At 51.7% G+C, this 16414-nt stretch overlaps 1 protein-coding gene across 1 annotated transcript; it reads right to left on the bottom strand.

The window, feature by feature from the left end:
• Positions 1 to 10949: 10949 nt before the first annotated feature.
• Positions 10950 to 12285, bottom strand: LOC120654895 (transcription factor MYB44-like). The gene has a single exon (XM_039932577.1). It carries the CDS (start codon positions 12160 to 12162, stop codon positions 11251 to 11253), a length of 912 nt encoding a protein of 303 aa, XP_039788511.1. The 5' UTR covers positions 12163 to 12285; the 3' UTR covers positions 10950 to 11250.
• Between the last annotated feature and the right edge of the window lie 4129 nt (positions 12286 to 16414).

Below are 16414 nucleotides of genomic sequence, written 5' to 3'. Positions count from 1 at the left end.
GTACTCCAGGATCACAATTGCACTTAGACCCGTACGAAGACGAGCACAGGTGTTACCCGCATACAGAAATCTTCAAATTAATTTACAACACCAGTTTTACATAAAAGTCTTAAATACAAACAACAGAGTTCAAACGCACAGCGGAAGTTTAAAACTGAGTTCGAAATACAAAACGATATCTACGACGACGATAAAAGGTGAGCTCCACATCCTGCCCACCGATGTGACGCCAACCTGCCCAATCTTCACGGGGAAGACGGGGCCCACTCGACGGTCCAACCTGGAGGAAGCGGCTGTCCAATCCAGGACGCACAGATCTCCTCGAAGTCCGCCGGGACACAACCTGCTCAGAGGGGTTACAACAACAACCCTGAGTATACTAATACTCAGCAAGGCTTACCCGACTCTGGTATACTTAGCCCATTACCTAGACATGCAAAGCTTTTTGGCTCTGAAGTTCCTTTGCTGAAAAGCTGCTAGAAGTGAATCCTTACTTTCAATATTTTAGCTCCGTTTAGTATACCAAGTATTACTAAGTTCGCCTATTCATCTAAAACACACATGGTAGAACAGATTATCTTTTAGAACAACCAAAAACAACATTCCATCGCTACCTTTCAATACTTATTTCACTTCTTACTACGATGTGACGCAGTGACCAAGGTTCTCTTAACCGAGAGAGACGGCGAATCGATCCGATTTAACCTTGCAAGGTGGACCTAACTCACATGACACATGTAAGCCCCGCCGGGCCATGCGCGTCAACTGTTCCCACATTACCACGGCATCTGAACTACGCCTGCTAAAACCCAGGTGATGGGCCCCTCGCAGTGAACTCCCGGAGAACCCGGAGGCGGCATCCTATCCAACACCCGCCAACTCCCACGCCCAGCGTAGCATGGCGGAATTCAAATCACCGCTGTAATGTGGTACACAGCTTACCGGTTTCGACTACCTCCTACTTCCGGTATGTGGTTAGTACTGTTCAAACTCGGTCATCAGGGCCAACAACGGTACGGTCCTCAATCGACACAGGCGGGAGTTCATTTTCTCAACTAATCCAACTCATTCCCGCCCGGTCTCTAATTCTTTTTACTCATCAACATATTTCCAAGCCAAAGCTAAGGGATCAAGATCCTAAACTCGCGAGTGACAGCAATCACTCGACTTCTACCGAAATCCTATTTAGCAAAGCATTTCTATCGACACCTGCATACTAGTATAGGCCCACGGTACCTAGGGAAAACATGCATACTATGGTTCCATTCAACTCCTAGAACATAAATGCACAATACTTAAATAAACATTGAATAATTTTAAATTATGGTTATGCTCCGGGGCTTGCCTTGCAGGTCAGCGGGGTTAATAAAGTCTGCTGGAGCGTGCTCAACGGTGACCTGCTGCTGCTCCTCTGCTCGTGGCTCCTGGACCGGCTCAACGATCAGCTCGTGGACAGCTTCGTTCGCGGCGTCTACACGAATAAAAAATATGCCATGCAACAGATTAGAACCCAGCAATACATGAATGCTACTGATGCGATTCCAAAAGTTAAAATATTTTAGCCTGAAGTGTTTCCAACAAAAACAACTACTAAAACGACTTAGGTTAGCATGAATTAACAGGAATTTGCTTTGCATGCAAGAAACAAGTAACTAACCCTAGCAAGTAAACGAAGTACAAATAGATCTACCCAAAAGCGTATAGCAACAAGCCAAGAAACTTTTACAGTGGACTAAACATGAAATGAGTAATCCACTGCGAATTTTTCATAATTTTTAGAACCATAGAACAAGTGGTACAAAATAAACTAGTTTAAACACAAATTGAATTTTCACCAGAGCAAAAGTGATAAAACGCATGCTTAAGCATTTTTCCTCTGCAGATCATGATTTTAGAAAGCTAACAAAATTTACTTTGTATTTTTTGGATTTTTCTTCATTTTTCTACAAACTCTAGAAGTTTTCAGCCATTAACTAAATGAAAAACACTAAAAAGATAAAAGGGGGGGGACTGACAGCCGGGCCCCACTGGACAGTGGGCGCCGGCCCAGCTCGTCCCCCTCCTCTGCTCTGCCCCGTGCGGGCCGGCGCACACCGGGGCGCTCTAGGCGCGCGCGCGCGGCGGCTGCTGGCCGGCCGGCCGGCGGCGCAGCACTGGCGGCCCGCGCGCAGGGGCCCGCGCACCCGCAGCCCGCGCGGAGGCGGCGCGAGGCGGGGCGACGCGACGGCGGCACTCCAGACCAGGGCGGCGGCGGCTGGCGGCGGCGGCTTGCGGCGTTCCGGCGGCGGCGCGAGGCAAACCGGCGGCGGCGGCCGCGGATTAAGGTGGGGAGTGGGTCGGTGAGCGAGGGGAGGGCGAGTAGGGTGCGGCCGTGCTCACCTTGGGCTTGATTTGGGCGGAGAAGACCTCGGAGAGGAAGCTCGACGGCGTGGGGTGGAGTTCGGGAAGAACAGCAATGGCGGCCGCGACGGAAACGTTCGATTCGGCCGGGATTCGGCTCAAACGGGCACGGGGTGGAGTGGAGACGGTGGACGGCAAGGCTGCTGGGCTCTGGACGCAGCGAATCGAGGCGGGGCGGCGAGCCGTGGCCGGCGCGACGAACGGCGGCGACTCGAGCTCGTGCTCTGCGCAGCAGCTCGGGAAAGGGATAGGGATGGACTGAACGGAAGCTTCCAGGCCAGTGCAAGGTGAAGAGCGGCGTCGGGGCGCGATTGCCGACGCGTGGCGTCGTTCGCCGGCGACCAGACGCCGGTATGGCGTCGGGGCGGCACAGTGACGAACACAGTGAAGACACTGTTTCTTCGTTTAAATGATTTTTGCCCGAGTTTGACCAGTTGAAACTCAAATTTTCATATGGGAACATGAAATTTGGCCAAAATAAAAGTTGTAGAGAAAAAGAAGATCTACAACTTTCGTTTTGGGCGAAAGTTGATTTGGAGCTCGGATCAAGGACAAAAACGAGATCGAACACAGCTAAGTAGATGGTTACTGCGCGAACGCGATTAGCGTTAACGACGAATTTGAGTCCACACTTAGCGAGTTAACTCATGATTAGCGAGACAATTAACACAGGGGTGTTACAAACGGGCAGCCATCGGAGGCAAAGGGTGTCCTCAATGTGGAGTTGACAGTTGGCTGCAAGACCGTCCCAACTTCATTTTTCATCGTCAACAGTAAGAGTACGTACACAGTGCTGCTTGGGAGGGATTGGATTCACGCCAATTGTTGTGTTCCTTCCACAATGCACCAGTGTTTGGTTCAATGGGATGGCAACGAAGTGGAGGTGGTCCGTGCAGATGACTCCAGCGAGGTTTCGCTCGCAGACAAGAACGCCTGGGACGCGGAAGGACAAGATCCGATCTCAGGGATTGTGCTAGAAGACTGTGATCGGATTGAAGCGACAAAAAACGGATTGAGGCTGGTCTTATCCACTGGCCTCACAGAATAAACACATCCTGGCACGCTATGGAATTCAGCAGGTTTAGAGAGGCCAGTCCCAGCGTCCGGCCCCAAAAAGTAGATAAGTCTTATTTGGAGTTAAAACTGTTACATTATGAACAAACAATAGCCTGATCTGGCAGTTGGTTAGTCAATGAGTATTCAGTTTCGAATGGTAATACAGAAACGGCCAGCCCGTGCGGTCGGCCGAAAATTTTCTTTTGTTATCTCTCCGTATTTGCTGTTGACGTGGCGGGTGACGATGAGTTGCATGCGTCCACAATTGATTTTACAGGCGACGACAAGTTGGGGTACGGCTTTACATCAGCTAACGAGTTGGAGGAAGTTGATATCGGTCCCGGGGATAAGCCGCGGCCAATATTTATCAGCAAAAGGTTACACCCGAGCCTGCGTGAGCCGATGATAGCACTATTGAAAGAATATCGGGACTGTTTTGCTTGGGATTATACTGAAATGCCCGGTCTGGATGGAAGTATCGTCGAACATCGGCTCCTGCTTAAGAAAGGATTTCGGCCGTTTCAACAACGAGCATGACAGATGAAGGCCAAAATCCTAGAGGAGGTTAAGAAAGAGGTGCAAAAGATGTTGGACGCAGGGTTCATTAGGCCATGTCGGTATGCAGAATGGATCTCCAGCGTGGTCCCTGTACAAAAGAAGGATGGCCGATGGCGAGTCTGCGTGGATTTCAGATACCTCAGCAGAGCAACGCCAAAGGACGAGTACCCGATGCCCGTCGCGGAAACATTGATCAACGCAGCTGCCGGTCACAAAATGCTGAGCTTTATGGATGGTAATGCCGGCTACAACCAGATCTTCATGACCCCAGAGGATATAAGCAAGACCGCGTTCAGAGTACCAGGCGCGGTCGGCTTGTTCGAGTACTTGGTTATGACCTTTGGATTGAAAAATGCCGGTGCGACATATCAACGCGCCATGAATTACATTTTTCATGATCTCATCAGCAAACTGGTAGAAATCTACATTGATGATGTCATGGTCAAGTCTACATCGGCTGGGGGACATTTGGAAGATTTGCGTAAGGTCTTGGAGCGGACTCGGAGGTTTGGGCTCAGAATGAACCCGAAGAAATGCGCCTTTGGTGTATCGGCCGGTCAGTTCTTAGGATTCCCGGTACATGAGCGAGGAATCGAGATCGGTTTAAAGAGTCAAGAAACTGTAAGGAGTTGCAGAAACTCATCGGCAAAATCAACTTTGTCAGACGATTCATCTCCAATCTGTCTGGACGTATCAAGCCATTCATGGGTCTCGTGAAAATCAAGTCCGATGATGAATTTCACTGGGGGCAGAGCAGCAGCAAGCTTTCGATGAAATCAAGGAATACTTGTCGAAGCCTCCAGTTTTTGTTCCTCCACAGCAAGACAGGCCCTTCTACGTATAAGTATCCGTAGGCGACACATCCATCGCCTCGGTGCTGGTTCAGAAGCATGACGGACAGGAAAGGGTTGTGTTCTGCCTCACCAGGTGCATGTTGGACGCCGAGACCAGATACCCTGAGATTGAAAAGCTTTGTCTCTGTTTATTCTTTACATGTACAAAGCTTCGTCATATTTTGCTCTCTGCGGAAACAATCGTTATTTGCAAATCGGATGTCATAAAGCATATGCTGTCGGCTCCTGTTCTGAAAGGCCGACTCGGAAAGTGGATGTTCGCGCTATTAGAGTTCGATATCTGATATCAACCGGCAAAGGCAGTCAAGGGATAGGTACTGGCGGATCTCATTGCAGACAGGATCAGCACCGATGTGGCTGCTCTTTTCATACGTCCATGGGCCATGTTTTTCGACGGATCGGCGTGTGACGATGGGTGCGGTGTAGGAATTCTTTTGCTATCGCCTCGAGGGGTGACTTATTCCTTTTCCATCAGGATGACCACGCCATGCACCAATAATTTAGTAGAGTATGAGGTCGTTCGCAAGGGGATGGAATTACTCTTGGAAGCTGGTGCAGAAGCGGTGGAAATCTTTGGGGATTCGAAACTGGTGATTTCTCAGCTCACGGAAGAATACAGATGTGAGAGCGAGGCTCTTTTTCCGATATGGATGCAGTGTCGTGAGTTGATGTCACAATTCAGGTACATTAATTTCCACTGGATACGTAGGACTTTGAACAATGAAGCCAATGACTTGGCACAGATGGCTTCCGGATACAAGGAAACAGCCGATGGGGTAGATGTAGAGGTTCAATTTCTAGAACCTGGAGATTGGAGAGCCGATATCTTCAATTATTTGAAGGATTCGGCTCGGGGGGCACCCAGAAGGATAAGACTCAAAGCTATGAAGTATGTTCTGATAGAGGACGATATGTTCTACAGGACTTTGGAAGGACTGCTGCTTAAATGTCTCGGGGCCTTCGGAGTTGAATCGGTTCTTGCATGAGGTTCATGAGGGAGCCTACGATACTCATCAATCGGCTCATAAGATGAAGTGGCTGATTAGGCAATCGGGATATTACTAGCCTACCATGCTTGAGGACAGCTTTAAATATTACAAGGGATGTCAGGCATGTCAGAGATTCAGCAAGATTCAGATGGTGACGGCATCAGTAATGAATCCTATCATTAAGCCATGGCCGTTCAGGGGTTGGGCCATGGATATGATTGGTCAGATCAACCCGCCATCCAGCAAAGGTCACCAATGGGTGTTGGCTATCACGGATTATTTCATGAAATGGGTGGAGGCGGTACCCATGAGGTCGGTGGCATCGAAAGATGTGATCAGTTTCGTTAAAGAGCACATCATTAATAGGTTCGGGATTCCCCAGACCATTACGACCGATGGAGGATCGGTCTTTATATCGAAGGAATTTAGGAAGTTCGCCGATGACACGGGGTTCAAGCTGATCAGATCATCCCCATATTATGCCCAGGCTAATGGACAGGCTGAAGCATCCAACCAGAGCCTTATCAAGCTGATCAAAAGGAAGATCGATGAATATCCTAGGCGCTCGCACGAGGTGTTGTCAGAGGCTTTGTGGGCATATCGTATTTCGTGTCACGGATCCATCAAGACATCACCATACCATCTGGTCTACGGTCAAGACGCTGTGTTGCCATGGGAGATCACGGCCGGATCGAGGCGTGTTGAGTTCCAGAATGATCTGTCGGCTGAGGAGTATGCAGCCTTGATGAGCGACAATGTGGAGGATCTCACGGAGCTAAGACTTTGGTCACTTGAGAAGATCAAGGAAAACAAGGTTAAAGTCGCTTGTGCATACAACAAAAAGGTCAAGCCAAAAGATTTCCAGGTCGGAGACCTGGTTTGGGAGGCAGTGCTACCATTGGGAACTAAAGATAGAAAGTATGGTAAGTGGTCTCCAACTTGGCATGGACCATACAAGGTTGATCAAGTCTTGCCTGGAAATGCGTACATGCTTGAAAAATTAGATGGTGTTAAGTTTCCTGTAGCCGTCAATGGCCAACAACTCAAGAAAATATTTCCCGAGCATGTGGGAAGGCGAATAACAAGAGTCGATGAAATCCATCTGGCTGTATTATAAAAGGCCAACACATTAAGTTGAAATCCATCACCTCCAGGAACAGTATGGGGAGCTGATATGTTGCCATCGCCTCAAGGGACAGTGAGGAAAGCCGATGCGTTGCCATCACCTCCAGGAATAGTAACATTAAGGAAAGCCGATGCATTTCCATCACCTCCAGCATATAAAAAAAGAGCAGGATCTATTCTATCGACCAATTGTTGGGAGCATCGGGAAGCTACAGGAGATCACCAACAAATTGCCGATGCCGCCAACACTGCTGATACCGGTATGACGAGCAAACTTTATTTCTTACTGTAAAATACTTGGTAATTTTGAATTTAAATAGCTTAGCTCCTCAGTGATATGCTAAATTCCTACCAGAGCCATATATACACATTAAAAACATTTATACATATGTTGCCTGTGTTTGCATTGAGCATTGTCGAATTCTTTGTGATCCTTGTGAGATTCGCTTCATATTTTTTAGATCAAGATCACGTACACTCCATGTACTCAACCACTCATATGCTGACTTCTACACTGAAAGTTACGCAAGTATATGCCTTCCATCCATAAAAAATGCTCCATTCCTTTTTTGACGGAACTCTTTATATTCATCATGTAGAAAGATTTGGGCTATGTATAAAAAAGAAGAAAAAAATATAAATGTTCGTGCCCCAAAAAGCATGAGAAGAAAAAAAAGAAGAAAGAAAAATGAAAGATGGCTCATATCTCAGCAAAAGATAAAAGGGAGAGTTCTGCAAAAGGGGGATGCGAGTTCCAGCTACAAAAATTCCACACACATGCACATCTTGATCTGATTGTATGGCTTGCTTTCTCTATTGGATCCGGCCTTTAACTTTGCAACATGTGCGGCCCGAGTATGCTACCTCTTCATTCCCTACCCTGAACTCTACAAAAAGCCATACTAGAGATATGGAGAAAGGGGGCAATATAATGCTTTGGTGAGGAATCATACACATTGAGCGATTTGAGAGAATCATTTGAGGAGTGAAGTTATTTTCTGTTCAAAAGATCCAAGTTATTTAGCAGGAGTAAAGTCGATTCGTCTCTTTGCGTCGGCTATCAGTAAAGTATCAGCTATCAGAAGAGCAGCATCAGAAGAGCCGAGGCGCTGAGTCCATCATGCAGATTGAGGTGTCGACTATATAAAGTTTCAAAGCATTCATATTTTGAAACTTGGGGGGCATGTGTTATTGCCATAAATTTACAGGGTTAATTAATGGGCCGCGAGCAAGTTGGGCTTAAAGCAGGAATTAAAGAAGGCTTGTGAATCGGCTCCTGCGTGAGTGTTTGGGCCATGTGGGCCATGTATCTTTAGATTTAGTTCAGTTTGGGTTAGAGATAGAGTCCGATTTGGACACGTTGGTTTAGATTGTTTTCCAAGTTTCCGTACTATAAATATGTACCCTATGTTATTCGTAAGGAGGAGAACGTCATCTCGTCTCACAACAACAATTCTCGGCGCACCGCCACCCCTAATCCTAGGATTTCATCCAAGTAAGCGCCACGCTGCCCTGCCTACTTCTTGTGACCAGGGCAGTATTGTTCTTACTTTTACCTTGGTATTACTCGTACTGAAGTGTTTTTTATGGCGAGTAGTGCTAGTTATCCTTATGTTCGTAGCATGAACTTTAGTAGATCTATCATTTTCTTGTTGTCTATCATCTACGAATATCATGTTATCTCTGCGTGATCATGTATTAATCTTACGCTAATTCTCATTGCATAGGAATTAGTCGCGTAGAGATAACACCCTGCTTCTTTTCTATCTAGTAGATCTAATCTGTTATGGTTTGTCCTTATACTTAAGAATCGGCTTAATATCTGATAGGTTAGCCCTTGCAAACGGGTTGGATGATCCGTCGACATATTAGATGCTTTGCTTTGATCTTAATAGGGATTGATCCGGGAATCGGCTCTCGCTTATTCTTAGGCCTCTATTCTGGTTAAAGTTTGGTTATCTATTACGCTCATTAGGCCTAACTACGTGTATGATGTTCCGATCTAGCAGTGAAGTTTTTACCGTCGTGGATTGGATTAGTTAGATCTAATTGAAGCAGCTTTTGCAGTTAATTGCTTTATCTATTAATATCCAGATATGCAGATCTGATCTGACACCGGGACTCGATCGGCTCTTTAAAGCCGATGCAAGATTCGTCCCGGGGAGCCGACCACGGCTCAGACTAATATTTACACGTGTTTGTGCATGCAGGCAAATCGTCGAAAGCACGTTCGCACCTTCCTGATCGGGTATAGGTCAGGTGGCACGCCTTGCATCTCCGGAAGCATCGGCGTGTGCCAGGATTTGGGCCGTTGACCGAGGGACCGGTGCCAGCCAGCGCCCCGGCAGCCTCCCGGCTCTTTGTGTTGCCTGTCGCTACTCGCTGGTGGGTTTTGACCGACAACCAACAGTCATGTCGTTGGATGCAAGGCCAGCGACACAGTGGACGCAATGAAGGTCACAGAGGATTCGAGCACCGACGCAAAAGAAATCATCAAGTAATACATCAATAGTGTCGAACCCCCCGCATAAGACGCCCACAACCATCGCCAAACTCGAAACACCAACAACGACACCAAAAAAACCAGGAGGTAGCAAAAGATTCCCGTAAAAGACTAGACCGGGAAGAAATCCAACCCTAACATCGATAACCTAACCGATATGGGGAGATGCAACCCTTCAGACATCACTGACGAATCTGAAGACACCATCACCTTCATCTTCCGCGGCAGCACCATAAAGGGAAACCATAACCCTCATAAGACACAAGGTAATCAATTACTATTATATAGTATCTACACGGCCCGCCGCCGATTGATCAAGCCCCCCACCACCTCCGTCACCAGCGAGGGCGTCGGAGAGGCAGGAACCGATCAAATCGGCGGCAGATCGGAGTATCGCCGCAAGTTACTGTGCTACAGCTAGTCTGCTATCCAAGTTTTTTCGCTGCATCTCCGGCAATGGGCCTGGACCGCTGGAAGTACGCTAGGCCGCCTATTACCGGCTTGGACGTTCCGTACTGGGCCTCGGTAACCACCAGGCTCGAACAGAAAACAGATTGGTCCCAACATCTAAGCCCAAGCGTAATCGAAATCAGACCCACGTTCGAGCTCGGTCCTGCCTCCGGAAGAGAGACAGGCAGGCGAAGCCGCCGCCGCCTCCCTGATTGCTAGGGCTGCAGAGCGCCGTGCAGCGGCGGCAGGCCAGCAGTCACCCGCCGCCCGTGGGCACGGCGGCACGCACGCCCATCCTCTGCGAGCCCGGCCGCGTTGCACGGCGTCGGCGTCCTCCTCTCTTCACTCTTCTGCGTGATTGCGCGAAGGTGCGCAGCGCACAGGCCCAGCCCAGGACAGAAACAGCTGGCTGCTGCCGCTGCTGACCGGCGCCCTCACCAGCTCACTCCTGGCAGATTTGCTGCGCGCGCCTGTTGGCTGAATGGCTGTCCATAACCCAACTCCGCTGAGGCGCTGATGACTTGATGAGCCTAGTACTACACTCGGCTCCATGGTTTGTCGTAGTTTGCAGGAGTGCACAGGATAGAACCGCTCGATCTCATCGTCTGGGCAGTTTACGCTTGACACCAACCGATACTCACGCGTCTCGCCTGTTTGGACCCAACTAATTTCACCGGAATCGCGTGGAGAACAGTTGAATCCTCGCACAATCCCATCAGCGCATTTACGGTTCTGAGGATTGTTACAGTTGATGTGGTGTGAACAATTGACGGGTTGCCGTTTACTTTTCTTAAAAAAAAATTCTCGGCAGGAATCTACTCTGAACAGACGGAACAGATGAGCAATCGAGCATGCTCCAAGTCCGAGCAGATCTGCCGCAAACCAAGCCTAGTTTTGGGCGCGTCTCGCCATTGGCAGGTCGCTAAGAACACATCCTCTTTCCGAGGGCCCGTTCAGTTCGCGATTTTGGATGAAAAATTATTAGCACAGTTCGTTATTACTTGACAAATAATATGACCACATTCCAAGTGCAGAAATGGGCAAAAGGCAGGCTCGATTATTGGCAACCTCCTCTTCCATTTCCCCTTCCGGCTTCGCCGCCACTCTGTTTCCTTCCTTCTGAAATTCAGAGCGGCCGGCCGCCGAAGAATAAACATCGAGCTCCTCCTCCTAAATACAGCGGCCATGAGAGGCCAGAGAACGACGACGACTAGTAGTAGTAGTCTAATACTAGAAGTACTGCGGCGCTACACAGGATCGGATCTTAATTAACACAATGCTTCGCATTGTCTCGATCTGATTTGGTCTCCGTTCCCTACGGCCGGGTGACGACGACGGCGCCGACGCGCTCTGCGGCGGCGCGCATCACGCCCTCCACGAGCTGCGGCATGCACGCCTCGCCCACGCCCCCGGCGCCGCACCCGGCGCGAAGCCCCGCGCCGGACATGTACTTGCGCACCTCCGCGCGGATCATCTCCTGCATCGCCGCCACCAGCTCGCCGCTGAACGGGTAGGGGGGGCCGGTGGAGGAGGACGACGCCGACGAGGGCGGCGAGGGAGGGGACGGGGAGCGCGAGGCGGGGAGCTCCTGGAAGTGGCTCCGGGCGCTGTCGTGGCGGAACCCCGAGGACGCCTGGTCCAGCCCCGGCAGCGAGAGGGAGAGCGAGGTGAGCGGGTCCTCGTCCCGCGGCGGCGGAGGGCGCGCGTCCGCGGCGCCGATGGCGTCGAACACGCCCGCGCGCGGGACGGGGCGGAACACCTGCGCGCCGCCGCCGCCGCCGGAGCTGTAGCTGAGCTCGCTGCGCTCCGACCCCGTCGGGCTCCCCGGCCCGGGGCTCGCGCGCTTGCACGGCCGCTCCGCGTCGGCGGCCTCCGGCGCCGCCGCGGTGGCGAGCTTCCGCTTGAGCGACGAGTTCCAGTGGTTCTTCACGGCGTTGTCGGTGCGGCCGGGGAGCAGGCGCGCGATGGCCGCCCACCGGTTGCCGAGCCGCGCGTGCGCCGCCAGGATCGCGGCGTCCTCCTCGGGCGTGAAGGGCCGCCGCTCCACCTGCGGCGACAGCTGGTTGCACCACCGCAGCCGGCACGACTTGCCCGACCGGCCGGGGATGCCCCGCCCGATCGCCGTCCAGTTCCGCGCGCCGTGCCGCTCCACGAGCCGCCGCAGCGCCTCGTCCTCCTCGGGGCTCCAGGGGCCCTTTATCCTGTCGCACTCCGACTCCACTCCCATCGCGCTGCTGCTGCTGCTGGCGCCGCCGCCGCGGGCAATGGCGGTGTGTGAGACTGTGGTGTGATTACTGTCTGCTCAGCTCGATTGGGGCGTCTGGATCGGTGGCTGGAGGAAGGGGAAGGCGAGGCGGGGTGCTTATATAGCCGGGGGCGCCGGGTGGGGTGACCGGGAGCGGCCGGTGGCTGCTCACCGGGGTACAGCTGGCGAGGTGCCACCTCATGCTCGGGGCGCGCGTCGTTTTCGCCGCGCCAATGGCAGGTGGGGTCGCGGGTGGGGTGGTCCCGCATGGCAGCTGGGGCGCGCGCGGGCGTGGTCGAGGCCGTTTGGAAGTTAATCATGGGGTCACCCCCGGGCGGTTTGAATTTTGAATTGTTGTTTCGTTTCCGGGTTCCGTACCGTCAAACGCAGGAGGACGTTAAAACGGCCCCAGATGAAAACGGGCAAAACGGCTCCACTCGTCGCAGCACGTTTGTTGCAGCTTTGAATTGCACAGATCTTGTGCAGGACCGGCTTGTGCGTATTCCATCTCCAAGCCGCGGCAAAAAAAAAAGGTAAAATCCGTTTCTCAACACTGCACTATCACGATAGTCCGATTTGCAACCCGAAACTACAAAATCGGACATCTTGCACCCTCAACTGTTCAAAACTGTGCAGATTATCCCCCTCGAACCGAAACAATCCGATTTTGGTCCACGTCATCCGGTTTTATCCATGTCACCCGTCCAACGTGGCACCTCTCCTATCTCTTTCTCTCACGGACAGGTGGGCCATCCACCTCTTCTCTCTCTTCTCGCTCCCGTCGCCTTCTTCCTCCTCCGCCATCACCCGCCGCCGCCTGCGCCTGCAGCTGGCTGCTGCCTCGCCGCCGCCGTCTGCGCCTGCTGCTGGCTGCTGGCTCTCCGCCGCCACCTGCGCCTGCCTCCGCGCGCATAGGGCTCACCCACATGCCAGCCTCCGTCGTGCACGCCTGCTTCCGCTCCCCGCCCCGCTCGCGCTCCTGTCGGCATTCGCGTCGGGGCCGCCGAGCTCGCCGCCCCGTCGAGGCCCGCCGAGCTCGCCGCCAGCCGAGGCCCATATGGGACCGCCGCCGCCGGGCCCGCCATGGTCCTCCACCACGCGCCTCTGTAACATCCCAGTTTTCATCACGATTAAGGGGGTGTTGAAATATACAATGCAAACTTCTAGAAGGTTCTATAAAAATAAGGATAAAACATGGCATAATTTTGTTCACCATGACAAGGTTCTATAATGCTCCACAAGAATCATAAGAAGACATGAAGCTTGTTATTTTCTTGTCATGGTAAAATTTAGAATTTTCTAGAAATAGATATTTGTAGGGAACTTCCTAGAGGGTGACATGTGTCACTCATCCAAGAGGGTATGGGTGCCTATATAAGGAGGCTGCCACCCCTTGCCATGACATTCTACTCCACTCCATTCCACACACATCTAACGGCATGGTAGAAGTGAGCATAGGTAGAGTGTGCTAGGTTAGCCACCACAAGGTGTGTGTTCTTTTGTAACTTTGTTGCTCCAATAAGGTAAGTGTCTTTATAAGTGTTAGTCTCCCGGTTAAGCTTAGTACTTAGTGTATAAGTTGTGATCCATCGAAGGTTGGCTCTGTCACCCGGGATCACAAAAGGGTCTGGGCTCCATCGAAGGTTGGCTCTGCCACCCGGAAGCCAGCTTCATCTGTTGGTAGGCTCTGCCTCCTGGAAGCAAAAGGCGGCTCTGCCGTCAAAAAGGACCCGGTACACTAAGTAACTAGAAGCTGGCCGACTCTGAAGTGAGTTGGTGTAGATCCTCAACTTAGTAGGGCCACCTCAATTTCCAACAATCACTAAAATAAAACTTATGTTGCAATTAAACTACTAACGTAAAATAATACTAACGTCATATGAGGTATTACATAATTACTAGGCAAACTATTTTATACTCTTGCCTTGCATTAGTACATTCGTTCCCTTCAATAACCAGCATACGCATGCTTGCACCTACGACAAAACTCATCTCGTCTCTTTCCATATAAGCCTCTCGAGTCACCGTACCACGCCATAACTCACAGTCAACCGATGGCAGCACCTACTCGCTATTACTCACGCCTCGACGGCAACGTACCAAGCCATAATTCACAGACAATCATGGCAGCGCCTACCACCTTCGCCATAACTTCATCATTCCCTGGAAGCCACAGAGCACCCACACCATTGATCTTGAAATGACCCATCATGGCAGCACTCACTCATTTCCTGGAAGCCCACGCCCCCCTTTTGCCGTCCTCACCCGCTCGCTCTCGCTCGCGCACGCGCGACACGCCGGCCCCACGACGGGACCGCGCACTGCCGCCGGCACCACGCCGTGCCGCCCACCCCCGCGTCCCCACCTTGCCTACGCCGCTGCAGCGTCCTTGACGGCTTTGCCGCCTCGACGCTCGTGCCTTCAGCGCTGCCACTATTCGCGTTGACGACGAGCTGCCGCAGCCCACGCCATCGCCCCATCCCTGTGCGACGCCGCTGCTGCTCTCCTCGCCTATAAAATGAGCAAGGCCCTGACGAGCCCCGTCACCAGCCCAAGCACACCGAGCCGCTTCGCTCCGCTAGCTGAACCACTCCTCTTGAGCCCGGCTCACTCACGAGACGAAGCTCCAACAGTTGACCCTCTTCCTCGCGCTGTTCCGCGCCAAGGTGAGATGGCAGACAGCTCCCTGACCATTAACTCCACAACACTAATAAAGGCCCAAAACACCCACCAGGCCGTGAGCACTTAATCCAAATCATTCTATTATCGGAATTAAATACCGACCAATACTGTAAACTCAATATCTCCTTCATATCAATTCCTTTTCAAGTAACTCTTTTCCTAAACTCTCATCAAATCTTATACTATCTATTCCTCCCATTTTCATCTCCATTTGAGCTTATTGCTTGCTTGTGTTTGTTTGCCGGTTGTGCCGTTTTCACCCGTAGATCACGGAGTGACCGAGGAGGAGCCTGCCAAGGAGCCAGAAGACCCGTACCGCGAGCTTGCTGAGTACTTTTGTACTCACCCCTGTTGATTTTCTCCAGAGGATCCTGACTTTGTGCCGGAAGACTGCGAGTAGATCGTGTCCGCGCCCAAGCTTTTCGAGTGGAGCCGTGATGGATGAAGAGCTAGTCCTGCATGTCGTTATGCTAGTTGTTGTTCTATGGTTGTTCTGTGTACCTTTGTGTTGTCACTTTACTCCTCATGTACGTATTAAATAAAGCTCTGTATTACTCTGGACTCCACTTGATGTAACATGTATTATGCCGGAGACTTTATTCGGTAATTAATACATGGTTTAGCCTTTATCTTTGGGTCGGGGAGCTTCAGGTGGTATCAGAGCCATGCTTGGCTGTAGGACACACACCGGTAGTAACGATGATCGTAGAAGCCCTAGGATGGTCAATCCTTGAAACCCTATCTGTCGTGGGGTTTCTAGAGGTACCCATAGCCGGGTGGCGGAGCGCACCCGCCTATTCCCTTGTGAGGGAGTACTCGGGGAAGTACTAGGCGATGGGGCTGAATCTATGCTGAGACAAGGACTCAAGAACACACGATTTAGAGTGGTTCGGGCCGCCGGAGCGTAATACCCTACGTCCACTGGGAGATGTTTTGTTCTTGCTGGTGTGTATGAACCTATCCTCTGCTGGCCTTGGCACTCACCCAGCCTCCGCCCCCCCCCCCCCCCCCCCCCGTTTTCTAACGGCGCCCCCTCCTTTTATAGACCAAGAGGGGAGCAGATACATTGGACGTTGGGGCCCCGACAGGTGGGCCCAACGTGACTGTGCTGCATACAGCGCAGAGCACTCAAACAGCTACATTAGTTGCGAATCTTTCCTCCGATATGCTTCCGCACACTGTTGCCCTTCTGACTCAGGGGGTCTTCTCTTGTCCCGTCAGCTAAGTGCCCGTTGGAGTAACATAGCTTACGGCGTGGCCTGCTGAGGCTATTATGTAGGCGTCATAATGGCAGAAGCCGAGCAGTCACATCCTTCTGTCATGGCAGACTGGCAGGCGCGGAGTGGGCGGCGCTAGCGGCTCCACTACGCGTCTTGGTAATACGCGATCAATAGCCCCCTGGTCAAGGAATCGCCTCGGCTTCTGCTGCATCAATGCGGACGTCCACCTACCACAATGAATGCAGCGGTGGGTGAGGTTTGGTACGGAGACCAAGCGGCCTTGTCCCTGTAGACACGTGTCGGCTCCGGACCGCCCCGAGGCAGGGTGTCGA

Source organism: Panicum virgatum, chromosome 1N, assembly GCF_016808335.1.
Source record: "Panicum virgatum strain AP13 chromosome 1N, P.virgatum_v5, whole genome shotgun sequence".
Taxonomy (NCBI): Eukaryota; Viridiplantae; Streptophyta; class Magnoliopsida; order Poales; family Poaceae; genus Panicum; species Panicum virgatum.
Note: the sequence above shows the minus strand (reverse complement) of the source record. Positions and strands in the feature narration are given on the sequence as shown.

Excerpts from the sequence above, each read along its gene's own strand:
- LOC120654895 (XM_039932577.1), bottom strand. The coding sequence starts at position 12,162 with ATGGGAGTGGAGTCGGAGTGCGACAGGATAAAGGGCCCCTGGAGCCCC.